Here is a 14931-nt window from a genome sequence, read left to right as displayed (position 1 = left end):
GCTTTGGGAGTACATCCAGGAGAACCGCGAATGCCAGGGCAAAGTAATCCTTTCACATGCTTGCTTTTAAATCATGTATAGTATTTTAAAAGGTACACTCACCGGAGGTCCCTGCTCCGCCTGCTGGGTCCAGGAGGCAGCCTTGGGTGGGTTCGGGGGGTACTGGCTCCAGGTCCAGGGTGAGAAACAGTTCCTGGCTGTCGGGAAAACCGGTTTCTCCGCTTGCTTGCTGTGAGCTATCATCTTCTTCGTCCCCAAAACCTGCTTCTGTATTGCCTCCATCTCCATTGAAGGATGGAAACAACACGGCTGGGGTAGTGGTGCCTGAACCCCCTAAAATGGCATGCAGCTCATCATAGAAGCGGCATGTTTGGGGCTCTGACCCGGAGCGGCCGTTCACCTCTCTGGTTTTCTGGTAGGCTTGCCTCAGCTCCTTCAGTTTCACGCGGCACTGCTTCGGGTCCCTGTTATGGCCTCTGTCCTTCATGCCCTGGGAGATTTTGACAAAGGTTTTGGCATTTCGAAAACTGGAACGGAGTTCTGATAGCACGGATTCCTCTCCCCAAACAGCGATCAGATCCCGTACCTCCCGTTCGGTCCATGCTGGAGCTCTTTTGCGATTCTGGGACTCCATCATGGTCACCTCTGCTGATGAGCTCTGCATGGTCACCTGCAGCTTGCCACGCTGGCCAAACAGGAAATGAGATTCAAAAGTACGCGGTTCTTTTCCTGTCTACCTGGCCAATGCATCTGAGTTGAGAGTGCTGTCCAGAGCGGTCACAATGGAGCACTCTGGGATACCTCCCGGAGGCCAATACCGTCGAATTGTGTCCGCAGTACCCCAAATTCGAGCCGGCAAGGCCGATTTAAGCGCTAATCCACTTGTCAGGGGTGGAGTAAGGAAATCGATTTTAAGAGCCCTTTAAGTTGAAATAAAGGGCTTCATCGTGTGAACGGGTGCAGGTTTACATCGATTTAATGCTGCTAAATTCGACCTAAAGTCCTAGTGTAGACCAGGGCTATGGCACACAAGGTAAATAAATTTGCCAAGGACAACTTGAATGTGTGCTTGTAAGTGAGTTGATAGTCAGGAATAAAACCAAAGAGCCTTGGGTCTCTGTGTATACCACTAGACCACAGTCCCTCTGTGAACAAAGTAGCTTTCTGCTGATGAATTTTTTCCCCAAAAAAGGGTAAAATATAATTATTAATGTTATCTAAAGAGTAATATTTTACTCTAGCAGGAATTGTAGCTGTAGGAACAATTCTGGGCTAAATTCTGCTTTCGCTTACACAAACATAAATCTAGAATAAGTGCTTTGAAGGGAATGAATACCGCTGATGTAACTGAACGCAGAACTTGGCCTAAGCAGTGTATAACAACTTCATTTTGAGAAATGTCTTTCAAACAAACAGTGTCCTCATATAGATTGCAAAGTTCAGTAATTTCTCTGCCTCTACCTCTCACTAGCTGAGGGATAATGGAGAAATTGCTATCTGGGGAGGTTTGTAATGAGTTGGGTGTTTCAGGTGGATGAAACACAGAAAAGGCTGCTTCAGATGAGTGGAGCTGCATAGTACTCAGCTCTCACACCAACAGTTACACAGCTGAGTGAAGAGAAAAAGAGGTGGCTGACAGTAGACAAGAAGAGGAAGCAGAGACTGGAGTAGAGAGAACTCATTTCTGAAACTAATTCTATTGTTGTAGCCTCCAAGATATAGTCAGTGCTTACCGAGGATCGCTCATAGGAATAGATAGCCTGCACAGGAAGAGCTTAAGAGGACAGACAAAGACAAAGGGTGGGGAAAAGGATGTAGCCTAGTGGCAGAGTGACGGTATGCATGTAATTTATTAATTAGCTTTAAGTGTCAATGTTGAGCTGAGTCTATGGAGAGTTTTTAAAACAAGGAAGGACTTTTTGAAATACCTTCGAACAGCTCCAGGGAGCTGATAGCAGAGCTAAGGATCTGGCTGCTAGTGACTGATTTTCAGAGGACGCAGACACCTACAACTCCCACTGACTTCGACTGGAGTTCTGGGTTCTCAGGATCTCTGCAATCAGGCCCTACACTAGTTGTGTCAAATTGGGCACCCAAAATTAGTGGTCACTCTTGAGAATGTGGGCCTACACACTTTAAACTTACTCTGGGGCACTTCTAATGATGCATCGGGGGCTCAATAATCTTCCTATGCAAACAAGTCCAACAATGACTAAGTGAAATGTGGTCTGAGAAGAACAGTAGAAGCCAGCAACTCCTGAGTTCTAATCAAACCTCTGACATTGATTCCCTCTGTAGCCTTGAGAAAGTCACTTATCCTTTGTTTCTCAGTTAACCCACCTATAAAATAATTCATTCTCACAATCCACCTCTAAGGTAGAAATTAATGTTCTTAAAATGCTTTGAAATGTATTATAACTAAACAGTTGCAGTACTTTCCTAGTGTGTAGTTTAAACCATAAAATTTCCCTTGTATGACAGAAAGGCCAAGTACTGAATGGGGACTAAAATTTCCTCCCCCCAGAAACAGGATCTCCAGGTAAAAGATGAAGCACTGGGGAGCTATGGTGCAGGGGCATCTTATGCTGTCACTGCCTAAGCTGTGCATATTTAGAGGGGAATATGGAGAACATTAGTCTCCAGGGTTATCAAGACAGCACTCTTCACCTGCACAAAATTAATTTAAAAATTATGTGTGAAAGAAAAGTAGTGAAAAAATTATACTTGGGCTTCTAGAGAGCATAAGAAACAATGTTAAGTTGCAGAGAGGGAGTAGAGTAAATGCAGTAAGGTAGGAGTCTAGATGATTGCATTACTTATTGGGTTTTCTTTCTCATGAGCTACTTGATGAAAAGGTGTCCCTAAAGGCTTCAATCTTACCTTGTGGGAATCTACAGACTAAAACCAGATTGCTTGACTAGCAAAGATGCTACAAGTTATGCTCCAAATCTCCTAAAAAGGAACAGGAAGTATGCATCTGGGAAGAGATCTCCTGGTGAATTTGGCTTCAGGTCACTTGTGCTAGCTATATATCAAGCCCATATTTTTTATGTCAAATGGGGTAGACATCCCTAGCAATCTAGAGGACACTAAGGCCTTAGATTGAGAATGGAGAAGAGGTGCAAGGTATTTAGGCTTTTTGGGACAGGGACTGCCTTTTTGTTCTGTGTTTGTACAGCACTTAGCACAATGGGGTCTTGGTCCATGACTGGGGCTCTTAGGAGCTACAGTAATACAAATAATAAATATTAGTAATACTTTTTGTAAGCAACTAGAGGGTAATAAGGTTATAAGGAATAGCCAGCATGGATTTGTCAAGAGCAACTCTTGCCTAACCAGCCTAATTTCCTTCTTTGACAAGGTTACTGGCCTAGTGGATGGGGGGAAGCTGTAGATGTGGTTTATCTTGATTTTAGTAAGGCTTTTGACACAATCTCATAAGCAAACTAGGGAAATGTGGTCCAGAGGAAATTACTATAAGGTGGTTCCATTGTCACATTCTGAGGTGCAATCCAGACCAGTGAAGGGTTGTGTCACCACCTCCCCTGAAGCTTAGGGAGCCTCACAATGTTTTGCCGCAGTAGCTCCCAATTTGGGCTGCTCACAAACAGCCAAACACCATTCAGGTCACACCCTGAGTGTCTGATTATAGCGACAGCCCTGGTCCAGTAACCTGTCAGCAACACACCAGCCACTCTCTGGCTTCCAGCAGCCTAGTTTACTACTAGCAGAGTGACCTGAACGTACTCACAATCCCACATATTCCCCCAAATGTGTGTTCTGTACTGTCTAGTCCTGTCCTGGACAGTTCAGATATTATAGGTCCGTTGCCCCTGTTAAAGGGTCAGTATCCAGCAGCCTGCTACTTTAAATAACGTTACCAAAAAACTCAGTTTAAAGACAGCACTGGATTAGTTTGGATTAAAAATAAAACACATTTAACTACAAAGAGAGATTTTAAGTGAATTCAGGTACAAGGCATTAAAGTCAGAAATGGTTACAATAGAAATAAAGATAAAATGCTTTCTAGCAGCCAAAACTTAAACTAAACTTGGTTCAAAGTAAAATCTTTACCACATGCTCCCAGCAACATTGCTAACCAAATTTTCATGTCAGGATACCTCCCAAAGTCAAAAGGTTGGCTCCTTTGGCTTCTTAGGTGGAAGAGAGAGATCGATTCTGGGGTATTTTTGCCCCTCAATTTTATAGTCCAGTCACCCTTTGAAATGCATTTTCCTGAGGGTTATCCCTAAATAAAGTTCCTTCCCACTGTGAGAACTGAGACATGGAGTCTCGTGGTGCAAGAAGTTGCATGTCCTTTGCTAAAATGCAGATCCATCTGTTCTTGGACTCTCCCCTTTGTTGCCAAAGAATGGCTGCTTAACAAGTGAGTGCCAGTCAACTTTGATGGCACCTGACTAGAGGCGTTAGCTTGTCCTTTGTCTTTGAGGAACAGGTTTACCCCCTCCCCAGACTTGTCTGGTAAACATGTCAGTCATAATTTCAGCTTATGTACTAATCTTACATATGATATTGCTACACACATTTAACCATGATATTATTGGCCAATGAGTTATTAGTTTTCAAATGATACCTCACAAGGCAAATTTTGTACAAAGATTATTACAATCGTGAGTAGGGTGTGAATAGAGGGATGCATTTCGTCACAATGGGTGCACAACTGGGTGAAATATTGTACTCAAAAAGTAGTTATCAATGGTTCACTGTCAAACTGGAAGGGACGTATCTAGTGAGTTTCCGCAGGGGTCAGTCCTGGGTCTGGTATTATTCAATACTTTCATTAATGACTAGATAATGGAGTAGAGAGTATGTTTATAAAACTTGAAGATGACACCAAGATGGAAGGTGTTTCAAGCACTTTGGAGGACAGGTTTAGAATTCAAAATGACCTTGACAAATTGGAGAATTGGTCTGAATTCAACAAGATGAAATTAAATAAAGACAAGGAAAAATCAAAGGCACAACTACAAAATGGGGGATAATTGGCTAGATGATAGTGCTGCTGAAAAGGATGTATGGGTTATAGTGGATCACAAATTGAATATGAGTCAACAAAATGCGATGCAGCTGACAAAAAAGGCGAATATGATTCTGGGGTGTATTAACAGCAGTGCCATATGTAAGACACAGGAGGCAACTGTACTGCTCTACTCAGCACTAGTGAGGCCTCAGCTGGAATACTGTGTTCAGTTCTGGGCATCACAGGAAAGATGTGGACAAATTGGAGAGAGTCCAGAGAACAGCAACAAAAATGATCAAGTATTTAGAAAACCTGACCTATGAGGAATGGTTAAAAAAAACTGGGTATATTTAATCTTGACAAAAGAAGGCTGGCATGAGGGGTGACCTGATAACAGTTTTTGGATATGCTGAGGAGTGTTATAAAGAGGACTACGATCAGTTGTTCTCCATGTCAGCTGAAGAGAGGACAAGAAGGAATGGGCTTAATCTGCAGCAAGGCAAATATAGGTTAGATATTAGAAAAAACTTTCTAACTACAAGGGTAGTTAAACTCTGGATTAGGCTTCCAAGGGAGGATTGGGAATCCTCATCCTGTTTTTAAAAACTTCCAAGGTTGGACAGACACCTGTCAGGGATGGTCTAGGTTTACTTTGTCCTGTCACAGCACAGGGAGGTGGACTAGACTTCTCGAGATCCCTTCCAGCCCTACATTTCTAGGATTTCATGATACTTCAGCTCTGGTGTGGGACTGCTCTAACGCTGCTGTTTCCATTCTGTACTGGTGAAGGTTTTGTATATTATCATCATGTGTTCTGGTACCTCCCACTCAGCTCTGTTCAGTGATGCAGGGGCCTTCTCACATTTCTTCCTGTTTTTCTGAATGCTATTATAATTAAGTGAATAGCATGAACTTGAGTGGAGGTTTGCACTGACAGTTCCCCTACCCGACAAGAGGATAAACACTTTGAAAGAGGCGGCGTTCTTTACAGGGAGGGTCTTTATTACTCCGAGACCTGTTGCATTAGCCACTTATTCTTTTTTTTTTTAATGGAGTATAAAAAAACCAAACTATTAAATTGTGTGTTTCACAAGTTAAACAGACTAATAACAGCAAGGGTAAAGATTTGAAATTCCAGGGAAACCTAGAACATAAACTCAAGGGGAAAAAAAATCATTTTCAACAAAGTAAACATGACATCCAGACAAGAAGACATTTCAAGAGCTTGGTTACCTACAAAGATGCTGTTATGGAAAGATATGTGAAGATTTTCACAGCCCTGAGCAATGTAGTTAAGCTGACCTCACTTGGTAGTGTACACTGGTCCATGGAAGCTTGCAGGATCAGACCTCTACTCAGTGCCGTTGTTCCAACTCAATTCAAAATAGCTCCTGACAGTCTGTCTTTCCAGTGCTTTGTCCAGTCTATTTTTAAATGTCCCAAGGGATGGGGCTTCCATTGCATTTGGATAACTGTTCCAAAACATAATAGATTTTGCTGCCAGAAAACGTTGCTGCTATTAAGCCAACATCTTCCTTTTCTTAATTTCATCGCATTACTCCAAGGAATACCCCCTGGTTCAGTAAACTAAATTATTCCTTACCATGAGGTCTACACCCTTCAAATATAGTTAGACAGTTATCATTCTCCCTTTTACCATTTGGCCAAGTGACTTAACTCCATTCTCATAAGTCAGTCTTTCTTGCCCTTTACATTTTGATGCTCTTCTGTGTACACCCTATGTTTTGTTTACATCTTCCTGATGCGGAAGCTTCCAGAACTGAAAGCAGCAATCCAGTACACTTGTATAACTGTATTGATCAAGTACTGGTGTGCTCAGTCCTGTACAAATGTATAGACGTGTTTCCTCCCTTAAGAAGCCTAGTTCTGGCACAGGTGTGGCCCCAAGTGATGGCATATTTTGGAGAAAGTGAAGCAATTTTGGACTCTTGAAGAATCCTTCTAGTAACTGACAGGTGTAAGGAGGGTAAGGAATTATTTAGAGTGTGTGACAAAGCTCCAACCTTGTCTCAGAGGGTCCCACACTTCCAGGCTGATTATACTAGCCTCAGAGACTCACTGTGACCTTCTACATAGCACTTCTTTCTCTAGGGGCAAGGGTCACAGTCTACTGAGCCATTTTCATCATAAGCCAGCAAGGGAGGTGGGAAGAAGCAACCCTCCCTCGCACAGTCTCTGTTGCTTCACAGTCCCTGTGATTAATGAGGGAGAGTGGTTGGGAGGAAAGGGCGGGAACCCAGGCCCACCCTCTACTCCAGGTTCCAGCCCAGGGGACCCTAATAGCAGCAACCTTTGGTAGCTGACTTTGAAACAGGACCTGTACAATTCTCTGGGCCACTTCCCCGCAGCAGTCCCACACTTCCTCACCATCTACTTCACCCTTACCTCAGGGCCTCCTTCTTTGTGCCTGATAGGGTTTGTACTGCCTAGTTTCTCCAGCAGCATGGCTTCCTCCTACAGCTCCGGACATGCACACCCACCTGACCTAACTGGGAGGCTTTTAACTGGTTGCTGCCAGCCCCTGATTGGCTTCAGGTGTCCTAATCAACCTAGCTATCTCCACTGCTTTCTGGAAGGATCTTAATTGGCCCCAGGGGTCTTAATTGACCTGGAGCAACTACCATTTGCTTATCCTGGTAACAGGGATTTGTTTAGCCTGGGACTAATATATCTGTCTCCCACTACTTTCCTATAGTCATCTGGCCTTGCCCTGTCACAAGTGGTACAGTGAGGACTAATGGGATGCAATTAAAACTCAAACTAACTATTAGAAACTTGTTAACAGTGAAGTCAGACAGCCTGTAAAGTACTCTGCTAAAAAGAGTGATAGAAGCTCCATTGCTTGAGTCATTTAAAACCAATCTGGACAGACGTGCTGGAGAACATGCTATAGGGAACAATCCTGCACTAGCCAGGTTGATAGGCAAACAGTTTTTTCTATCTCTGACTTCTATGATTCCATAGTGTGTTGATACACAGGCTAAAACCACTGAGAATTTTAAAACTAAAACTGTAGTACTATTGGCCAAAGATGAAATGATAAATAACTCTTTAAAAATAACTCAAGATATTAAAATGAAGCATAGAAAGAAAAATGATCCTGCATAGATCTAAAAAGCAGTTCATTGTCTATAAATTGCAGTAAGTTATAAATTTATGCTATATGTGGAGAAAATGTAGTTGCAATTTTGTCAGTAGGATTGTGCTGGATATTATGTTAGGCCCACTGGGCCTGTCTTTATTCTTGTTTTGCAGTCCCTCTGTGTGAATTATTCACTTTACAGTATGATCTGACTAAAGGAATGGGAATCAGGACTGTAACAAACCTATATCTCTGTGGATTGGGTACAACACACACTGATCAATGGGTTTCATCCACACAGTGTGAGGTATGGACAGACTTGTTTCTGAAGGTCACTAGTGCCATACTTAAAAAAAAATACCCTGGTCTGCAGCTATATCACTTTGTGCTGTGATCTTGTCAGATTGCACAAGTGAGGTTAGATCTATGCTTGAAACTGAGACCTCCAGATTACACGTAGGTGCTGAAATGAATGACAATGGTGATTCAAAATGTGGTATCCTTTTAACTGAGTCAACGCAGAACCAATGCGCCAGTATGGGGTTGGGGCCATGATGCTACTGGAGGTATTGTCGGAGATGAAATGTAGAACTGTAGTACTTTGTGGCAAGATTTCATAACACTTTCATAGGAGCAGGACAGTGATCTCAGGTGTCCTAGCCAAATTTCAACATTGGTAATTATATTCTGCCTACTAAAATTCCATCTGCAGTTTCAGTTGGAGATGGTATGGTTTTTTCACTTCATGGTCTAAACTTTTAATGTGGCTATGTTGTACTGAATAGCTTCTACATTACAGCAGTTGAGAGTCTTAGCCATTTCATAGTGTGGGGGCAGTGTGTGATCATCCACTGTGTTTAGAAAGCACTTTGCCCATCTAGATCACCTTTCATCCAAGGAAATCAAGGTACTAATATTAAACAGATTGTGTTGCAAAGGCAACTATGGTATTATCCCAAACAGCCCACATGTGGTGGCCAGCACAGCCACTGAGTTACCTTTTTCAACACCTGTTAGTCAATGACAAGGACAACCGGAGAGTTGCTTGTAACAAGACATGCTCTGATCAAGAACCATAATGTTGCTACTTAATAGCATTTTTGTTGCTACTTAGAACAATAGTTCTAAAACTGGAGACTGTTGTCCAAAGGACAAGAACCACCATGGAATTACCTTGTACAACATCACTGCACTTCCTTCCAACTGTAAAGACTGCCGTGAGGCTAAAGCTGGAGTAACCTCTTCCTTTGTTCAGTAGAGGACACAATAGTTATTTTATAGAATATTTACCAAGGGCCAAATTCTACTCAGTTACACCCATTAAATCCTTTCAGTGAGACTATATGCATTTAAGTGAAAAGAATTTGGTCCAGTTCTATTTAGTTGACAATATCAGGGAAGATAACCCTGTTGCAATTCCTGCTGGCAGTATCATTGCATCACTATGTTGCCCATGCTGGCGATAAGATTTTACAAAGCTATAAGCTGGAATTGTTAATGTAAAAGCATTCCTTGGATGAGGCTCCTAGCTGGTGGATCAGTTGGATCCTGCACTGATTGACTTTGGAAGGCCTTGGACTAATAGCCGAGAGATGAGACTAATGACTCAGTAATATATTCCAAGTGACTAAATAAAAATAGCTCTTTTAAAACAATATACATGCTCCCTGTGGACCAAACTCCACCCTAGCTTAAGCAGGTAGTGTTCACATTACAGTAAGTGGAAGTCTCCTGTCATCTCAGTGCTAAATGTGGTTGTCCTCAAGTCATATCTGCTGACTTGACAGACCAGAACAGGCTTTCACTCTGCAGAGCTAAGGCAGCGGCGAGAAAGTGAGCTGGCCCTGTCAGCAGAATAGACTCTTATGTTCTGCATACAGAGTCTTTATTATTGCTGGAGATCCCAGACTGAGTCTGCAGGGCTGGTAGTTCAAACCTCCTCCCCCACTGCCTCACACACTCAACTGTTATTTGAATTGTGAAGCAAGTACACAGGATCACACACACAAGTGCCTTCCCCCAACTGTCATTGGAATTGTGACTTGCACACACAGGATCATCCAGGGGAAAACATTTTTGCACTATTTGACAAAATTACAGACAGATGCCCTAGTTAGCACTGATCCCATCACTTTCATGAGGAAGGGTCACAGGATTTCCTAGACCCACATGAACAGTATGTGTAAAGCAAGCTGACTTTTCCCCTTCTCCACTCTCAGGAGACACAGATGCCTGGAATGTGGTGGAGCTGATGTACTCACTCACTAAAGGAAGTGTATTATGCTGCTCAACCGCAATACTTCCAGCCTATTAAAAAGTGGTGATGGGCTGGGGAAGAGTGACTTGTCCAATCCTTGGCTCAGGAGGCTGATAGGGTCATACTTGGGCTGGTTGGAAAACAAGAATTCTGTTTTGTGAAAAATAAAACCCCTGAGGTTTCAAAAATTGCTTTAGTTTCTCATCAGAATGAAAATGAGACTTTTAGGGTATGTCTACACTTTGAGCCGAGGGTGTAATTCCCAGCTCAAGGAGATATACCTGTGCTAGGTCTAATGGAGCTAGTGCACTAAAAATAAAATGTAGCCAGCAGAGGGTGAGTGGCAGGAGGGACTAGCCACCCTGGGTACATGCCTCATGTCTCGGATGAGAGTGTACTCAGGGTGCCAAGCCCCTCCTGCTGCTCACGCGGTGGCTACGCTCTATTTTTAGCATGCTAGCTCATCAGAGCTAGCATGAGTATATCTTCTTGAGCTGGGAATTATATCCCCATGTTGAAGTGTAAACATGCCCTAAGAGAGTACCACCAGCCAGAATAACCAATAGCGTAGTGGTTAGAGCAATCATCAGAGATGTGGGAAACCCACATTCAAGTCCTTGCTCTGCCTGATGCCGAATAATTATTAGTAGGACAGAATAACTGCTTCTGCAGAGGTGTTGGGGCTTGGGGAGAGGACTATAGCCCCCTGGATTTTTTAGTATGATATAGTAATGGTAGACTAGAGCTCAGCGCTATGCTCTGCCACAGTCTGTCTGAATGTCCTTTAAATAGGAAGGTAAGTCTGTTTGTATTCCCTTCAGAGGGAGCAGTTGTGTTGGACTCTCATGATGAGTCTGACAGCTCATGTGGGAAGAAAGGGGAACAGAGGGCTGAGAGAATCTTCCTTCCACTCCTCTGCTTCTCCCCACCATCTCACCTATCGGGACCAGGGGACAGGCCAGCATGGGTTCTTGCGGCAGTGACAGAAGTAAGGAGTTGATATCATTCTCACATTCAGTGCCCTGCCTGTATCAAGTGAGGACCCATAGCCCAGCAGCTCCTGCACATGCCTCCTGTGGAGGATGCCCCAAAGCAGAGAGAACACAGGCTATGGGACAGGGAACCCATTCAGTACATAGCCACAGAAACGACATGACCAAATGAGCTACCAAAGGAGCAGAGAACTGCTCTCCTCCCTGGCAAAATGAGAACCCATCAGGAGTCAGCCTCCTGGAGGGAGATAGGAGTACAGACACCAAGAAGAGGAGAAACGAAGCCTACTGAGGGATACAGAGAAGGGAGAGGTAAATGTCCCCAAAATAAAGTGGTCAGCTGTATCCCTACTGTTCAGAGAAAATAAGAACCACCTCTCACCTTAGTCTGGAAAACGAACTGAAGCTCAGAGACTTGGATTGCTTCTGTCTACCTTATTTGTAACTTTCATGTGCCTCTGTGCTACCAGTCTCCAGCATAAGGGTGGCAGGGAAAATGCCATAACAATAACCTACTTAACCAGCCGCAGGAGGTAGTTCCACAAGAGGCCTAATCTCACAGGGTTTCCAGCTGAGTTTCATAAATCTCAGAGGCTCTTACAGTTCCAAAATGCATTTGAACTTGAGGCTGTGTATTCAGACCAAACTCCAAACCTTCTAAGGTAATTACAAACTAACAGGGCTGCATGTTTCCCCTACTCCCAATTCTGTGAGTCCTGGGGAGAAAATATAGTGAATGTTCTCTTGAGGGAAGTTTGACTTTCAGTATTGCTAACCCTAAGTGTTTTACATTTAGTTCTTTTTATTTGTAGGTGGCTGGTAGAACCTTTTAGGATTCACATTTTCAAGCTTTGGTCTGGAGCCATGAAGGCTAGAAGCTTACTTTTTAAAAATGAATGATGAAATTTTTAGGTTAAACCTGACTCAAGGAGCAAGGGCATTAAGAAAAACAAATATAATGAAACTCACAATAAAACCATAGGAATTGGCAACCTTGGACTTTACTGTATTCTCCCTTACTTGGGGTGCTAACCCATCTTTGTTTGTAAAGCAGCTGACCTAACTAAATGCTCAATATGTTCCTGATGGCAGACTGGATAAGATTCTAGCTACAAAACACAAAGAAAAACAGCAGCAGTAAAACCACACAAGGCAAGTGAGCCCTAGTTATTTTTCTTCTAAAGGTTCTAGAGATCTGATGGAAATGGCAATCACCTGGAGGTAGCCCATATCATTCTGTAGTGCTGGTAATCATCTGTCCCATTAGTGTGAGGAGCTTGCCAATTATACCAGCTACAGAGCATATAGCTGCTCTGCACTCTACAACTGAAGCAAACAGCCTGGCAAAGGGGGAAATGACAGAACTTGTTCCTGTTGCACCGATGCATTAAGCATGGATCCTGCAGACAAAAGGCTGCATCTATGACTATATTCTGGCCCAGCTGTCTGCAAAATGCTCTAATGAGAGAAAAGCAGACTGAGAAGGGACTGGGAATTCCTGAGTCTTTGATCCTTCCTCTGCCACTGGCTTCATATGTGGCCTAAACCTCTGTATAATATTAACCTTCCTTACAGAGGTCTGAGAGACTAAATTCATGATTAGTAAAATGTTTTTGAAGATGAAAGGTGCTGTTAAATATAATAACTAAAAGGATATGTGATGGTCTACAAATGGTTGAAGCAAGTAAATATGTAGGCAGGACAATAATTTATAATGGTAAAAAGGAGATAGCTAGGAATAATGGAAAACACCTAGAGAAGGAAAATCTTAGATTAAATCTGAGGAAGAACTTCTTGATAATGAGATCTAGTAGGCCCTGTGTGTCTCCCAAAGGAAGTGGAAGCCACATTTCTTGTGACCTTTAAAACACAACTGCATGAAACACTAGAAAATACATTGTCCCGTATTGGTGGAGAATGGATTAGATGCGACCTAATGTCTGCTCCCGCTCTAAGTATTAGTCTGACTATAAGCATGTGATTTCCTGCATAGTAAGTACTTTTTATGTTAGATTTTCTACTAGCCCCTGAATTTCATGTGTGTCTGGCTTTATAGCTTTATATATTTTCTGAGTTTCCTAGCAGGCTGAGAATCACCCCTGGATAAGCTTTAGTCTGTTTCAGTGGCTTATGAGACAAACAACAAAGCCCCTTCTCAGACAGAAGACATCACAGAATGCTGTACAACGAAAGACGATAAAACTAACTGTAACTTAAGGACAGTTAATGATCCAGGCTTGGCTCTATCAAATCCACAACCCCTTAGGAATCCATTTAATTTGTGACCTCTGCAACATGGCTCATCTTGAGTTGGTGTGATCACTGCTTGATTCTGTTCCACACATAAAACCTGGGTGAGCACAGGTCTGACTGCCTTTTGAGGACTTTCTACTGAAGGTGCCTTATCTTTAACCCGTGCCTTTAGGGCATCACAGCACACAGAGGGGCTGGTTTAGCAACTGGGAGTTATCAGAACTCTTTGCTCTTCTATGGCAACTTTCATCTAAGGCTCTCAAAGTGCTTTAAAAACTCGAGTGAATTCAGCCTCATACCATCCCTGGGAGCTAGGGAAGCACTATCACCCCCATTTTGCATTAATGGAAACTGAGGCACAGTGGGGAGAAGCACTGTGCCCAAGGTCATGCTGCAAGCCTGGGGCAGTGTTTGGAATAAAACTCTGGAATCCTGACCCATATCTCTGTACTCCCACCATCAGACCATGCGCCCTGCATTCCCTGGGGACAAGATCGGGGGTACAATGAAAAGTACACAAAATTCTTAATTATATGGTATGAATTTTTTTTACATAAAGAAGGTTTCCTATGTCCGCTGCTTCCTGAGTCAAAAATCTCTGATTTTGACAATGAAAATGAGATTGCAAGATCCACAAGGGACAGAAGGAACACTGGGGTTTAAAATAAAGGACATTCCTGCAAAAGGGCAGCTAAGATGTATGGCTACAACTATCCACATGAAGCCTGAAGTTTTAGCTCTATCAGTTAGTTCCTCCTTCTGTGCCCAATTTTATAACCGAGTGTTTGAATCATGCCTCAAAATTATGCAGGCCCTTGAAGGTTACTGCCTTCTCCAACTCAGGGGAAGAGGCTCAAAAATGAATGATACTCCACACTCCTACCCCATATTCACATGATCTCTTCTCTCCTCCTCCCCTCCCAACTTTAGAATAACCCTGTGCAAGAAGTTCCAAGGGGCATTGAGGGGGTCATTTACCGTTTGATACAGCAAATGGAAATGATTACCTGCTCCGAAGTGGGAAAGTGCCATGTAAAGGTGGAGCTAATTCAATCTGAACTGCTGGGGCAAGTAAGTCAGCAAAGCAACACGCGGCTACTGAAATAAATTTTTTACCTCCATATCCTGCAAGTGAGGGGTGTCCTCAGGACAGTCGCTCTTCCCCACCCTTTCCCCCCTTAGCTGTGGAAAGTTTCTGCCCAGCCAGAGTGAGAACTCACTGCTGAGGCACGTCTAATATAATATCCAAGCCCCAGCTCAGCTTGAGAACTGACAGAGCCCAGTGAGCAGCCCTGCACTAGAGAACAAGGAAGGAGGGAGGGTGGTTGAGAGGAAGGGAGGGTGG

General features: G+C 43.2%; 1 protein-coding gene across 2 annotated transcripts in view; it reads right to left on the bottom strand.

Annotated features, from left to right (window-relative positions):
* The window catches only part of RCSD1 (RCSD domain containing 1), a 46021-nt gene extending 31161 nt beyond the window's left edge, over positions 1–14860 (bottom strand). For both annotated transcript variants that reach the window (XM_077820360.1, XM_077820369.1), the window contains exon 1: positions 14703–14860. In XM_077820360.1, coding sequence (XP_077676486.1) covers positions 14703–14708 — 6 coding nt within the window. In that variant the 5' untranslated portion in view covers positions 14709–14860. The remainder of the gene's footprint in view (positions 1–14702) is intronic.
* Positions 14861–14931: the final 71 nt, after the last annotated feature.

The sequence above is a fragment of the Eretmochelys imbricata genome, chromosome 1 (genome assembly GCF_965152235.1).
Source record: "Eretmochelys imbricata isolate rEreImb1 chromosome 1, rEreImb1.hap1, whole genome shotgun sequence".
Classification (NCBI taxonomy): domain Eukaryota; kingdom Metazoa; phylum Chordata; order Testudines; family Cheloniidae; genus Eretmochelys; species Eretmochelys imbricata.
The sequence above is the reverse complement of the archived record's forward strand: the minus strand, read 5'-3'. Positions and strand labels throughout refer to the sequence as shown.